The sequence below is a fragment of the Erinaceus europaeus genome, chromosome 14, assembly GCF_950295315.1.
Source record: "Erinaceus europaeus chromosome 14, mEriEur2.1, whole genome shotgun sequence".
NCBI lineage: Eukaryota > Metazoa > Chordata > Mammalia > Eulipotyphla > Erinaceidae > Erinaceus > Erinaceus europaeus.
In genome coordinates, this window is record NC_080175.1 from 71,189,498 (window position 1) to 71,203,930 (window position 14,433).

Genomic DNA, 14,433 nt, shown 5'->3' on the forward strand with positions numbered 1-14,433 from the left:
CACTTGGAGAGTGTTTGTGGTCTTCTTTGCTTGATCGTATAGCTTAATTTATCCTCAAATTCAATGAAATGTACTTAACTATATGTTTAGTAAATGTCCAATGAGGTAATTCTGGAATGTCGTCACCTCTCAACAGCCAATTAGCAACAGTGACAAACAGTACTGCCAATATTAGTGGTCGTGATATTACTAATATTTCAAGTAGAATAGGTTTTGACAGAACATTCTTGACTGAGTGCACACATTTATTGATGTTGCATCATCCTTGTGACATGATGATTATAAAACATTTATTTTGCTCCTTTAAGAATGCTTCTTCTTAGATGGACTCACTTGTCTTCACCAGGTAACCAGCCCTATACTCATCAGCTCCTCACCGTGGCATCATATCTTCGGGACAGTGCAGAACTCTTTCAGTCAGATGAAATGCGCCCTGCTAATGATCCCAAAGAGAGAGCTCCCAGCCGAGTCCGCATGCTGAATGACATTCTCCAAGACATGGAGAAGAACTTTCTTGTGACACAGGTTCCACCAGGTTTTTACAGGTAAGATATATATATATCAAATCTGACATTTTTATTCCACTAAATTCAGTGAGTGTGCATTATTAAAATAAGTATATAGATCTGAGAAGACACCAAAACGGTTCTTCAAAAGACTTTTATGCCTGATGTTTACTTATGAAAAGTTATATCTACAATTTAAGAACCACTCCCCTCTTCTAAATGTAAATCCAACTATATAAATTTAGAATAAAGGAAACTTGGTATACTAGTATCATATAGGGGAAATAACTAACTTATTTCACATTATGTCAATATGAGTCTAATATGGCAGGGCTACTGACAAAAATTAAACAAAACTATAGGCTGTTTTGAGAGAAATACAGCTTTTTAATGGATAGGGAGACCAGACCATACTCTTTTAGTAAGAACACCTTTAGAGGATTGTTGTTAATTCTAGAAACTATATTGTGAGTTAAATATTCAAGGGAGAGAGGGACTTATGGACATATTAAAACCATCAGGGTATTAGATATACTTGGTTGGAGGTCACAAAAGATTTCATTCTGAAAATCTTTAAGTAATTTTAATAATAATTTTCAGAAATGTATATGATGAATGAACTGACAGGAGTTTTCACATAAACATGGATTTGTTTTATAAATGTGTACTTACTCTTAAAAAAGTGAAAAAAGTTCAAAAGATTATAACATTTTTAACATCTTTACTTAACTGTTTGACTCACTGAAAAAAGACAAAAAATAAGTATACATACCTTTATGTGTAACAGATGTAGATACATTAATGCATGTCAACAATCTATGTGTCTATGGTTTCAGGATACCTGTGCGTTTGAATATGTATTTTGTATTAATGTATATGTGTAAGGGTTTATGTTCTCATATCTAGTCCAGAGTTTGTCATGGTAAAGGAACGAATATAAGAACTGTCAGAAGAAAGGTGAGATAGCAGGACATGTAGGCCCATAACTGAATTGAGACTTTTAAAACACATAAATGGTTGGATATATATCTTAAACAGTTATAATGTATAGCCAAAGGATATTATAGTTACTAAAGGACTGAAGCATACAATACAGATACTCATTACATATGAAGAGGCATTTCTAAATATTCACAATGCCCAGTGTGCTGAAAATACTAAATAAGGTTGCAAAATCACTGACATAGATATTAGAATTATATGCTAGGTAGACCTAGCACCTGAGTATGTATCACATGAGTTTTAAGGTGCCTTTTATTAGTGAAATCTGGTCATTTGACCATTCATTTTATCTCTCCGTAACATTGGCTAAATGAGCTGATGGGAGCCATTGAGTTAAACTCAGCTGGGTAGGGAGCCTGCTTTGCTATGCACATGACCAGGTGCAATCTGGACCCTCATCATAATGGAGAAGGCCTTCCTGTTGTGGCATCTTTCCTTCTTTCCTTGTGTTTCTCTCTTTCTATCTCAAAAGTCAGCCTAGAATACTAAAGCGCTGTCACTGCCCCTCCCTTCCCCTCACTCTCCTCTCCACCCTCCAATCAAAAGGTGGGATGTGAAAATTTTATATTTAACTTTTCTAGTTATAATAGTTGATGGTTTTCCTTTATGATTTTACACTCAAAATCACATTTAAAAGTCCCCATAATATATGAGTTTTCTGACACTATGATTCTGCATCAGACATTAGAAAATATTAATTTACTAAAATATGTTTAGTTTCTTTGTATGTACTATGTGCTCTTTTTAAAGACCTCATGTGAAAAACACCTGCCTTGAAGAGTTTTAGGGGTGGGGATGAGGAAACAGAATAAAAAAGATCATATTCTAGTGGTGGGGCTGGGGAAACAATAACCAAGTAATTAAGTTAAGTATAGTGTATAATAGGTGTATTTGCTACTAAAGAGAAAAAATAAGCCACGTTACCCTATCTAACATTTTTAAAAACCCTTATCAGAGTAGGTAAATTATATTTTTAGAATGAGTTATCTAAGTTGATTCTATTGCCTTCACTTATAGTTCATCAGAAATTTGTAAGTTAATAGAAGCCATGTATTAGGAATATGGCACTACATGTTATAATATAATAAATACATGCTTGTTAGTGTTATAGATGTTTGCTACAGATACAGAAGATCTTTATGTCTTCATTATGTGTCTAGTATATTTTATTACTTTTCAACAATATTAATGACTCCTCAATTTATTTTTTTAATATTTATTTATTTATTCCCTTTTGTTGCCCTTGTTTTATTGTTGTAATTATTATTCTTATTGTTATTGATATAGTTGTTGTTGGGTAGGACAGAGAGAAATGGAGAGAGGAGGTGAAGACAGAGAGGAGGAGAGAAAGACAGACACCTGCAGACTTGCTTCACCACCTGTGAAGTGACTCCCTTGTAGTTGGGGAGCCAGGGGATCAAACCGGGATCTTTACACCGGTACTTGCACTTTGTGCCACGTGCACTAATCCTCAATTCATTTTGTCATGTATTTTTGCGCAGCAGGTTAAGCGCACGTGGCACAAAGCAGAAGGACCGACATAACCATCCAGGTTTGAGCCCTCTGCTCCCCACCTAAAGGGGAGTTGCTTCACAGGTGGTGAAGCAGGTGTCTATCTTTCTCTCCCCCTCTGTGTGTTCCTCTCCTCTCTCCATTTCTCTCTGTCCTATCCAACAACAGCGACATCAATAACCACAAAAGGGGCAGCAAAGGGGAAAATAAATATTAAAAAAAAGTAAATACTTGCCTTTCCCTTAATTGACATTGATAAAGAAGGTGACATCTTTTCTGTTAGTAATTTCATTACAACCTACCTTATGTTATAGTGTAGAACTTTCAAAATGTAGATTATAATAATTTTCTAGTTCATAACAAACTTTAGGTATGAAAACTTACAATCCAACATTTTAGTACTATTTGAAACAATCACTAGAATTATTGAAGGAATACATTTATGCCATATAGTACAGACAGATAAAAATTATTTCATTTGGTTTTATCTAGCTGACCTTTATACTAAGATTGTTATGAATTTTTACTTTATTTCTGAAACATGCAACAAATCATCCTACTTCATGCATCTTCATTACATGACTTTTTCCTATAGTAGGTAACTTTTATAAATATTCTTGAAGCAAAAAATTTCAATTTTGTAATAGAATATTTGCTCTCAACCCCTAAAAATACAACCGTTTTTGGGGAGGAAACAAAGTAAAAAAAATGGGATTGCTGGCCAGGTGTTTGCACACCCAGTTAGGTGCACATATTACCAAGCCCAAGGACACAGGTTCAAACCCCCTACTCCCCACCTGCAGGGAAGAAGCTTTGCAAGTGTTGAAGCAGATATGTAGATGTCACTCCATATCTCTCTCTCTATCTCCCTCTCCTCTCTTGACTTCTCTCTGTCCTCACTAGTAAAAATTAGAAAAAAGAAGTGACCTCCAGAAGTAATGGGTTCTTAGTATAGGCACTGAGCCCCAGCAATAACCCGGGTGGCAAAAGAAAAAAAGTTAAAAGATGGGTGTATAGGATTATATGAAACTAAGCTTAAAAAATAAAAGCATCTATAGTTGATAATGACAATTATTTGGATAAAAGATATTTTTATTATATCATACAAAAGAAAACTTGTTAAACAGGCTTCCAGTTTCAGTATCTTAAATACCTTATTGATGAGTTATTCATGAAAAGTCAACCTCTTCAACACAATGGTATTATAACAATTCTCATCAACTTCCCAACGGAGAAGTCAAAAGTAGTTTGTTTTTATGAAAGTTATAGACAATAGCTCACTGTATAAATCCAAAAACTGCACTGACAATTTGGACTGTTTCAAATGAATACATTATAAAATAACAAATATAATGAAATATATTATTTTTGGACTACTCAAAACTATGCACTGTTTGGCATCTGGAGAATCAGAGACTCTGAACTTTGATACTGTCTCTAAAACTGATTGTCATTATCATAAATAAACCCTCTTTGAATATTGCTCTATGCTAACAGGCTGAAGGGAATTGACAGTATAAGATCCTTAACTTCTAGGAACGTAATTCTCATAAATTAACCCTCATTGAGCTTTGCTCTATATTAACATTCTGATAAAAACAAGTTCTAAGATCATTACCTTTTAGGAACTTCATCTAATTCAACAGGTAAAATATATAAATCATAACTCAGCTAAATGTTCAAGATACTTATGCAAAGTGGCCAGTGAATACTACAGTCAAGATGTACTACTGAGTTTTAGTGAAGAGAGAAATTACCTTGTGGCATTCAAGAAAACATACAAAAAGAAGGGGAAATCAGACTTCAGGGGATGATGGGATTCCCATTAAAATAAGTAGTGGTAGGGCTGGAAGGTGATGGGACTGAGGAGGGTGGAGGCCTGGCCACAAGTGAGGCCCTAAAATTCATCTCCAGCATCACAAAAGAATAGCATGAGGAAAATGCAGATAGTGGAATCCTATTTAGGTGTATCTCCCTCCTCTGGCATTCATGCCCCCTCCTACCCCTCTACTGATTCTCTTCTTTTCTTCCCCCTAGTCCCCTCCCTTCCCTTTCCCTCTTCTTCATCTTAACACTAGAATAAAAAGTGAACCAGGGAAAAACCTCAGTGGTGTTTTTGACACCCAAGTACCAAATTAAAATGAATACACTAGAATGTACTATAGAGGGACTTCCAGAGGCATGATTATGGAATAGCAGCAGCTGCATTTCACTTTTCCCAGTCACCTAGGAAAAGCAAGAAAAATCACCTGAAAATGCAACAAAAAATTATTGGAAACTTACCAAGATACAGGTGAGTACAGACGTGTGGCTTGTGGACAAAAAAAAGGGTGAGGGAGAAATTCCCAGGACTAAAAGGCCATACTCAGGGGCATCTGGCACCAAACTGGGATATTGGCAACTGAGCCATACCACTTCTGACTCAGAGTTGAAGGAACAGAGAACTGCTAAAAAGAAAAAAAAATACATAAAAACTCACCAATTTACAATTGTGCTTTCTTGAGTTTCCAATGTTGTTGCCCCACTGAGGCTAGAACAGTAGCAGGGATATATTGACATTAGGGACACTGCCCCAACCTGGTAACTGAAGAGAAAATCGCCACTCTGCCACCAAGATATAGGGAAATCAAACACCTTAGCCACAGGGCTTCCTGCTGGCACACAACAAAAGAACACTAAATAGAGAAACTTGAAAAATACACAGCAGTGACAGAACACCCAAATGACCAGACAGATACAGATCCAGAAAAAAATGACAGAGATTGAGTTCAGAAAAATCATTATGAAATCACTTCAAGAAACTAAAGTTAAGATTCAAGAAATCAGTGATTGTTTTATGAAAGAATTACAAAGTACAGAAAAAAAAAACTTCAGGTAGTCAGGCGGTAGGTCAGTGGGTTAAGTTCATGTGGCAACAAGCACAAGGACCAGCATAAGGATCCTGGTTCAAGCGCCGGGCTCCCCGCCGGCAGAGGAGTCACTTCAAAGGTGGTGAAGCAGGTTTTCAGGTGTCTATATTTCTTTCCCCCTCTCTACCTTCCCCTCCTCTCTTCATTTCTCTCTGTCCTATCTAACAACGATGACATCAATAATAATAACTACAACAATAAAAACAAGGGCAACAAAAGGGAAAATAAATAAATAAATATTTAAAAAACTTCAAACAGAACTGCTGGACATAAACAACACTTTGAATGCAGTTCAGGTTGAGCTAAGAGGCCTCAGAAGTACACTTAATTGGGTGGAGGACAACTCTAGAAGACAACCACCACACTGTGAACATAAAACCTTTGGAGAGGAGAGGTTTAGCAAAAATGAAACATTTCTCAATAAAATAGCACACTCCTTCAGAAAGACAAATATCAGAATTATTGGGATTCCTGAGGAAGAGGAGGGAGAGGAGTAGAGAATATATTCAAATAAATTTTAACAGAAAATTTTTCATACCTGAGCAACATTCAAAATATAAAAATCTAGGAATGTGAATGCACACCTAAATTCTTAAATCCAAAATGACATGCACCAAGACACATCACTGTAAAGCTAACTAAAACTAGGGACAAGGAAAAAATATTGCAGGCTAACAGAGAAAGGAAGAAAGTCCTATACAAAGGCTTTCATCAGATTTCTCATCACAGTTAAATGGTCTTCTATTTACAGCTCATGTGTTTTAGTAGATTACGGTAGATTTCACATATGTCACCTCTTTACTTATTTCACTAAGTAGAAACTCTAAAATTGATAGAAAGAAATTGCAGTGAAACTTTTCAGTACCTTCATATCAAAGATGTATTTGGACTAGGCATCAGAAATGAAATAAATGTAAATAAATTGGATTACAAGAAATTAAAAATATACACATAGAAATCAAAGTACACAAAGATAACCAGGCAACTTCTCCCAAAAAATGGGAGAAGACATTTGCACATCACACATCAATCAGGCAAGCAACTGATATCAAACATTTATACAGAATTGGTACAGATCTATAACAGAAGCAAAAAAAAAAAAAAAACAGTAAAAAAGTGGGTCAAAGAACTAAACAGTTTTCTAAAGAAGAGATACACATGGCCCACAGACAAATGAAGAAATGCTCCACTTCACTTATCATTAGAGAAATATACATGAAAACTACTCTGAGATACTATCTCACACCTGAGAGAACGGCTTACATCAACAAACCAGGAAATAACAGGTGTTGGAAAGGTTGTGAAGAAAGGCAACTGTGCTACATTGCTGGTAGGAGTGCAAACTGGTACAGCCCTTTTGAAAGACTGTATGAACAGTCCTTAAACAAATAAAAATGAGGTCCAGGTGGAGGCACACTCAGTTAAGCTAACACAGTACTAAGTGCAAGGACCTGAACAATGGTCTGGGTTCAAGCCCCTACACCCCACCTGGAGAGGGAAGGCTTTACAAGTGGTGAAGCCAGTCTGCAGGTGTCTAGCTTTCTCTCTCCTTCTCTATTTCTCCCCCTTTCTCAATTTCTTTGTCCGATTCAATAAAATGGAAAAAATAGCTACCAGGAGCAGTTGATATGTAACGCAGCCACTAAGCCCCAGTGTTACCTTGGAGCCAAAAATAATAAAATAGACCATATCTTATGATCCATCAATACCACTCTTAGGCATTTTTCCAGTGGACACTCAAGCACTAATTAGAAGAGATGTATTCACCCAACAATAATAACTACAATAACAATAAAAAACAAGGGAAATAAAAAGGGAAAATAAATAAATATAAAAAATATTTTTTTAAAAAGGAAGTAATCAAAAAGATTATATTGAGTCCTTTAGGACAAAAATGGATGGAACTGGAGGCAACTATGCTTAGCAAAATAAATAAAGATGTAAAGACAATTAGCACATGCTTCCATTCATATGTGGAATCTAGACATCTGATTTGCATGAACTTGCCTAAAGAAAAATCCAAACAAACAAAAACAAGCAAACTGTTTGCAATACTTGAGAACTATGATGGTTATCTCTGGGAGGTTGGAGGATGGGGATATGGAACTTTGGTGGTGATTGTGTTATAATCTTATTGTACATTGTAATCTTATAATTTTGTAACAGACTATGAATAACAAAAATATTTTTAAAAAAGAAAGTGCTGTAGAGTGAGAGTTTAAGCAGTCCCCCCTAAATTTTATATGTTGACACATTATACTTAATATGAAATTATTTGGGAGTGAAGCCTTTGGATATTGCTCAGGTCACAAGAACAGAGACCTCATGAATGAGGTCACAATCCTATATATATATATTAAAAAAAAGAACAGTAGGGGCTGGGTGGTGGTGCACCTGGTTGAGCACACATGTTACAATGTGCAAGGACCAGGGTTCAAGCCCCCAGTCCACACCTGCAGGGGGAAAGCTTTGCAAGTGGTGGAGTGGGGCTGCAGGTGTCTCTCTATCTTTCTGTCTCCCCCTTCCTTGTTGAATTCTGGCTGTCTCTATCCAATAAATAGATATAATTTTAAAAAATATTTAAAAAATAACAGTATGCTTGCTCTTCCTTCTTATAGCCATTTGTAACTCAGCAGATACTGAACCTGCTGGTAGCTTATTGTCTCTTTCCCAACTCCTGCCAAAGTATAAAATGATAATAATAATAACAATAATAAATAAAATAAGAGTAAATAAAATATTTTGAAAGTATTAGCTTCTAAAATCAGAGTGAACATCCCAAGCACCAACACCTCCTCACTGGAAGCCATGTGCTCTTGATGCTCAGGGAACTCTCTTATAAGCACCAGTCTTCAAGGGCAGATTTTTCCATATTTTAAAATTCGAAGTTTGAAGTCATTTTTTTAAATTTAATTTTGGCACCAACCACTTCCATGCTTGAAATGTAATATCTTATGAATATGCATTTGTCCTAGCTTATTTTAGCAAATTTCAGAAAAATCTTTGGCTTTGTCAAAAAGCATCACAGTGCTTTAAGAACAGAGGTTCTAGAGGAGACTCTTCTCTTTCCAGATGTCCTTTCTTCACTTGTCCCTGTAGTGGCCTAGGAGCTTAAAAAAAAGAGTACCAACAATGTCATTGTCTTTAGGTAACTGGACAGGCCTGCACTGACATATAAGAAGTATTAATTAATTTATTTATTTGCTTGCTTGTTGGTGTAAAGATAGAGACAGAAAGAGTCAAATAGACCACAGCACAGAAGCTTCCTTCAGTTTGGTGAATCCTGGACTCGAACCTGGATCACAAACACGGCAAAGCTGTACACTAGCCAAGAACTACCTCATCAGTTCTGTAAGAGCTTTGATTTAAAATTAAAGTATACAGGGAACTGGGAAGTGGCACACTGAGTAAAGCATTGGCGTCTCAAGCCTGAGGTGCTGTGTTAAATCACCAACATCACATGTGTTAGAGTGACATAATAAAAAAGTAAATTTTCAGTGTAAAAATAGAAAACTATGTAAATTTTAAAATACTCCTGGTAAAAATGTAACTGCTAGTAGTTTTCTATTAATATGGAACTCTAGTATGTGGATGTAGACTATAACAATATGACCTCACATGAACACCTGGACAGAATATTTACCTGAAATCCAATGTTTAGTCTCTTTATGCATCTAAAGGGGAGGCAGTTACATAATCAAAGCCCAGTCCAGAGAAGTGGCTCGGTGATAGAAACAGAGGAATTTGAGTGCATAAGGCCCAGGGTTCAACTGCCAGCATTGCCTGTGCTGGAAGGATGCAGTGCTATTCATTACTTCCCATTACCACCTGTTATCTTTGTATGCTTCTACATTGAGATCTAGGTGTATATTTTATTCACATATAGTTAACTGTGGCTACATGAAATTATGGGGTGATTTTACTAAGTGGCCTTGATTTTATCAAGTGGCCTCCCCCAGGGCTCTGTTCTGGCTCCTACGCTATTTAATATTTACATCAATGACCTCCCAGAAACTTCTTCAAGGAAGTTCATCTACGCCGATGACATCTGCTGCACAACTCAGGCATCCAAGTTCGACATCCTCGAGGAAACACTCACAAAAGACATGTCTCTGATATCTGATTACTGTAAAAAATGGCGACTAATCCCTAGCACTGCAAAAACGGTATCATCTGTTTTCCATCTACACCATGCCTCGGCCTCGCGTGAGCTTAATGTGCAGCTTGACGATACAAGAATCCGGCATGAAGCCCAGCCAGTCTATCTTGACGTTACTCTCGATCGCACTCTGTCATTTCACGAACATCTCATAAAAACTGCAGCAAAGGTGGGCGCGAGGAATAACATCATTGCAAGACTGGACAGCTCCTCATGGGGCGCGAGCGCTTCCACACTACGATCATCATCTCTGGCATTATGCTATTCCACTGCAGAATACTGTGCCCCAGTCTGGTTCCGTAGCCCCCATGTCCACTTGGTCGATTCCAAATTATATTCCTCCATGAGGATCATTTCTGAAACCATCCGTTCCACCCTGGTTCCATGGCTGCCAGTTCTTAGCAACATCGCCCCGCCAGATATTCGTCGGGATGCGGCATCATCTAAGTTCATTTCCCTCGTCTACGCTCGACCGGACCTGCCAATATACGCGGATATCTTCGCCCACCCTGTCCAACGCTTGACGTCTCGTCACCCAATCTGGTCCCCTACGCCTACACTGAACTTCTCTGTTCCAGACTCTTGGAAACAGAGCTGGCAGTCAGCTGAGGTAAAGAACAAACACCTCATCACAGACCCCTGCAAGCGCCAACCCGGCTTTGACCTAGCACGTTATGATTGGGCCCTCCTCAATCACTATCGAACAGGCCATGGCCGGTGCGCCGCTATGTTCCATCGCTGGGGAGCCAGAGACGACCCGAACTGCCCCTGCGGCTACAGACAGACTATGACCCACATAGTCAACGACTGCCACCTCTCCAGATTCAAAGGAGGTCTCGAAACTTTACATCAGGCTCAACCTGACGCTGTTGACTGGCTACGGAAGAAGGGCAAATGCTAGAAGAACCAAAGGAAAGAAAATTTTTGTGTGTCTATGGGGAGGAGATTCAGAGACCCACCCCTTTGTTGTGATTTTGATTTCAGAATGTAGAGAGCTGAGAGGGAATCAGGCAACAGGCAGTGCTTAATGTTAACTGCTAGGCAGAAGTGGGTCTCTGGGATGGTGAACATCTTCAGGAATCACTATTCTACATGAGTTAAAGGGTGACAATTAACTTGAAAATAAAGCCATGGGTTGTGTTGCAGTATCACTAAATTTTTCTGTCAGAATATGTGGTATTCCAATTCCATCATGGTTAAACACAGACTACCTAAGCAACTGCATTTTTATTATTTATTTGGGAAGAGTTTCAAGCAATGAGTTTAATCAGGAATCTCAGGAGCACAATTCATTTGTAAAGTGTTGAATGTTTGTGAACCTGGACTTCTGTCCTTAGGAAAGCAGGAAGTAGAATCAGCATTAAGGAAATATTTTTTCCAAAATAACTGGATAGTCCAGTGAAAGTTCAAAGGAAACTCCAACCCCATCCAAGATAGACAATATATATTTGCTAGCACCCATGAAAGCAAGAAAAATGCAATGTAAATGTTAAGATGCATCTGCCTTGATCCTGGAATAGGCAAAACAATAATTCATTTAAGTATTTTTTCCAAACACATAAACTCCCAAAACCTTGCTTTTGAAAGATGTTAGCACTACTTTACACTTAGGCAGGCAATGGCATTAGGCAGAACTATGAACAAAGGTATTTCCCAGATAACCCTATGATTAAGTTTTCAGACAAACATTCCATGCATATACATTTATGTCTTTGTATTTTAAGAGACTGAAATCTACCTACCTCCACCCATTTAAAAAGTGAATAGGGAGTGGGGTGGTAGCACAGCAGGTTAAGCGGGTTAAGCACAAGGACCAGCTTAAGGATCCCAGTTGGAGCCTGGACTCCAGAGGAGTCACTTCACAAGGGGTGGAGCAGGTCTGCAGGTGTCTGTCCCACCCCCACCACACCCCCTTCTTCCTCTCCTCTCTCCATTTCTCTCTGTCCTATCTAACAACGAGAATATCAATAACAAAAACAATAATAACTACAACAACAATAAAAAACAAGGGCAACAAAAGGAAAAATAAATTTTAAAAATTTTAAAAAATTGAATAATGGTGATCTCATATAGTTTTCATGACACTTTAATTAGATTCAGTTATATAAGTACTAATAAAACCTCATGTTCCATGTTTGATTGGAGAATAGCTACTTTTTTTTCTGGCAGGGCTTTTTTTCTTTTAGTGAGGTGTGGGTGGTCTGAATGGAGCTAAAATCTCACCATTGTGTCTCTTGGTGTTAATTCTGTTAGCAATGCATCTAATTGCTTCAGACTTTGAAAAAAACAATAACTAGTGATTAAGAATTACCATAATACTTTTAAAATATTTTAAGCGAGGCCACATACACAGAATATGCATGAATAGAGTTTGATAATTTACACAATGTAAAATTATTTGGAGGTTGGAGACCTGGCTCATATACACAATATCTATAATGCTAATCATTATGTACATTCCTGCTTGTGCTTTTGTGAATAACCATGTACATCAGCTTTATAATTGTGCATACCTTTCATGTTTTGCACTTTCCTCTTTCTAAAAGTAAAGAAAAAGCTCGCAATTTTAAAAGAAACAAACTTAATATACTGAAAATCCATTTTTTTAAAATAATTGTTACTATGAAAACAAAGAACATATCTCCTTGTGATAGATAATATGTCACTTTGATTAGACTTTGACACAACTGTTCAGAACTTTGAATATACATTGACTATTCTGTCAGGTTGATTAACTTGAGGGCCAGCCTACTACTACCAGAATCAAAATTCATGTGTACAACTGGATTATATCACATATGTCTTTCAGAGTTGAAGTTTCATTCTTTCTAAAGTGAGAAAAAAAAAAGACTGCTGTCATAATGACAAGTCAAAACACATTGCCAATCTGAGGTGAGCTGTGACTTTGTAGAGTATTTGGTAATATGGAGACCAAGAATAATAGCAATACATGTCACAGGAAATAACTATATTATGTGTTTTCATTTATCATATGTAACCCTTCTAGCAATATTACAAAAGTGGTCTTATTAGTACATTTATACAATTGGAAAACCGAGATTTAGGAAGGGTTAGTAGACATCACCAGCAGCATTTTAACCTGTCTTGTTTTCTCTAGAAAACACTCTTCTTTTGATTTGCCAGTGCTGCATATGTTTAGGCTAAATTACTCATAGGTATTTCAAAAAATCACCAGTGAACTTAGTTTGATGCAAATATGGTTAAGTACTAGATAATTTAAATTTTTATAAGGGCTATTTAGGTTGTATTTGTTCTACATTTGTGGAATTACATATCCCAATCTTAGTGACTGCAAAAATATATCTGTGGCACACCAGATCTTTTCCTCTTCCTGGAAGAAAACAAAAACATTCTGTTGTCCTGAATCAACAAAAATATCTTTACTCAAAATATGTAATTTATATTTCCATAAAATTAGAGGAAAAATAAATAGAATTAATAATACTTTGGGAGGAGGATCTACAGAACTTGGTAATAGATTAGATGTGGGGAGAGAGTATAGAAACCAAGAATTCAGGTTTTTAATCTGAAACAAAGACTTTTTACTACTGTGCTGGAGAACACATGAGTTACTCTATTTTCTAATAAGAGCTCTGTGATTTCAGCTTAGATGATATGACGGACAAGGTAAACTTACTTTTGGTAAGCACTTTAAATGGCCAGATAATCTTGGGAAGAAATTCTGTTTGAATCTGTCAGTTATATTTGGACAATTCTAATGCAGACAAAATTTTACTTTACCTCCTCTTTCTCATCCAAAAATAATGATATGCAAATAGTAACTGGCTCTTTAAACAATGAAATGAAATGGGAGGAAACACTGCCAGATAATTTTGAAGAAGTGGCCTTCAAATGTGCCAGTTAAAGTGTCTCTAGTTTTATTATTTTACTGCTAGTCACAGTGGGTCTCATTTTCTATTCAAGTTTACATATGTCCCACCAGGGAATTTGGAAGATATGCTAACACAATCTAATTTCACACAATAGTATTCAAAAGCCAATAAACTGTAACTTTGTCAGATGCAAAAATTTAAGAGGAAAGGAAGTAATACATGAGCCAAATACAAAATCCTCTCTGTAAATTGTTGCAAAATTTCTTTATTTCCACCTCTACCCTTGCCCCCCTCTCTTTGATTTTATTTTACTTGATAGATAGAAGGAAATTGATAGGGAAGGGGATATAGAAGGAAGGAGAAAGAAACACCTACATTACTACTTCACTGCTTGTAAAGCTTTCCCCCTGTATGTAGAGACCAAGGGTTTGAACCTGGGTGTTTACATGTTGTAACATATGCAATTAACTAGGTGTACCACCACCTGGCCC

At 36.9% G+C, this 14,433-nt stretch overlaps 1 protein-coding gene across 5 annotated transcripts in view; it reads left to right on the top strand.

Annotated features, from left to right (window-relative positions):
- The window catches only part of NAALADL2 (N-acetylated alpha-linked acidic dipeptidase like 2), a 1,374,776-nt gene that overhangs the window by 1,329,461 nt on the left and 30,882 nt on the right, over nucleotides 1-14,433 (top strand). For all 5 annotated transcript variants that reach the window (XM_060171978.1, XM_060171980.1, XM_060171981.1 and 2 more), the window contains one exon: nucleotides 347-545. In XM_060171978.1, the coding sequence (XP_060027961.1) occupies nucleotides 347-545 (199 nt within the window). The remainder of the gene's footprint in view (nucleotides 1-346; nucleotides 546-14,433) is intronic.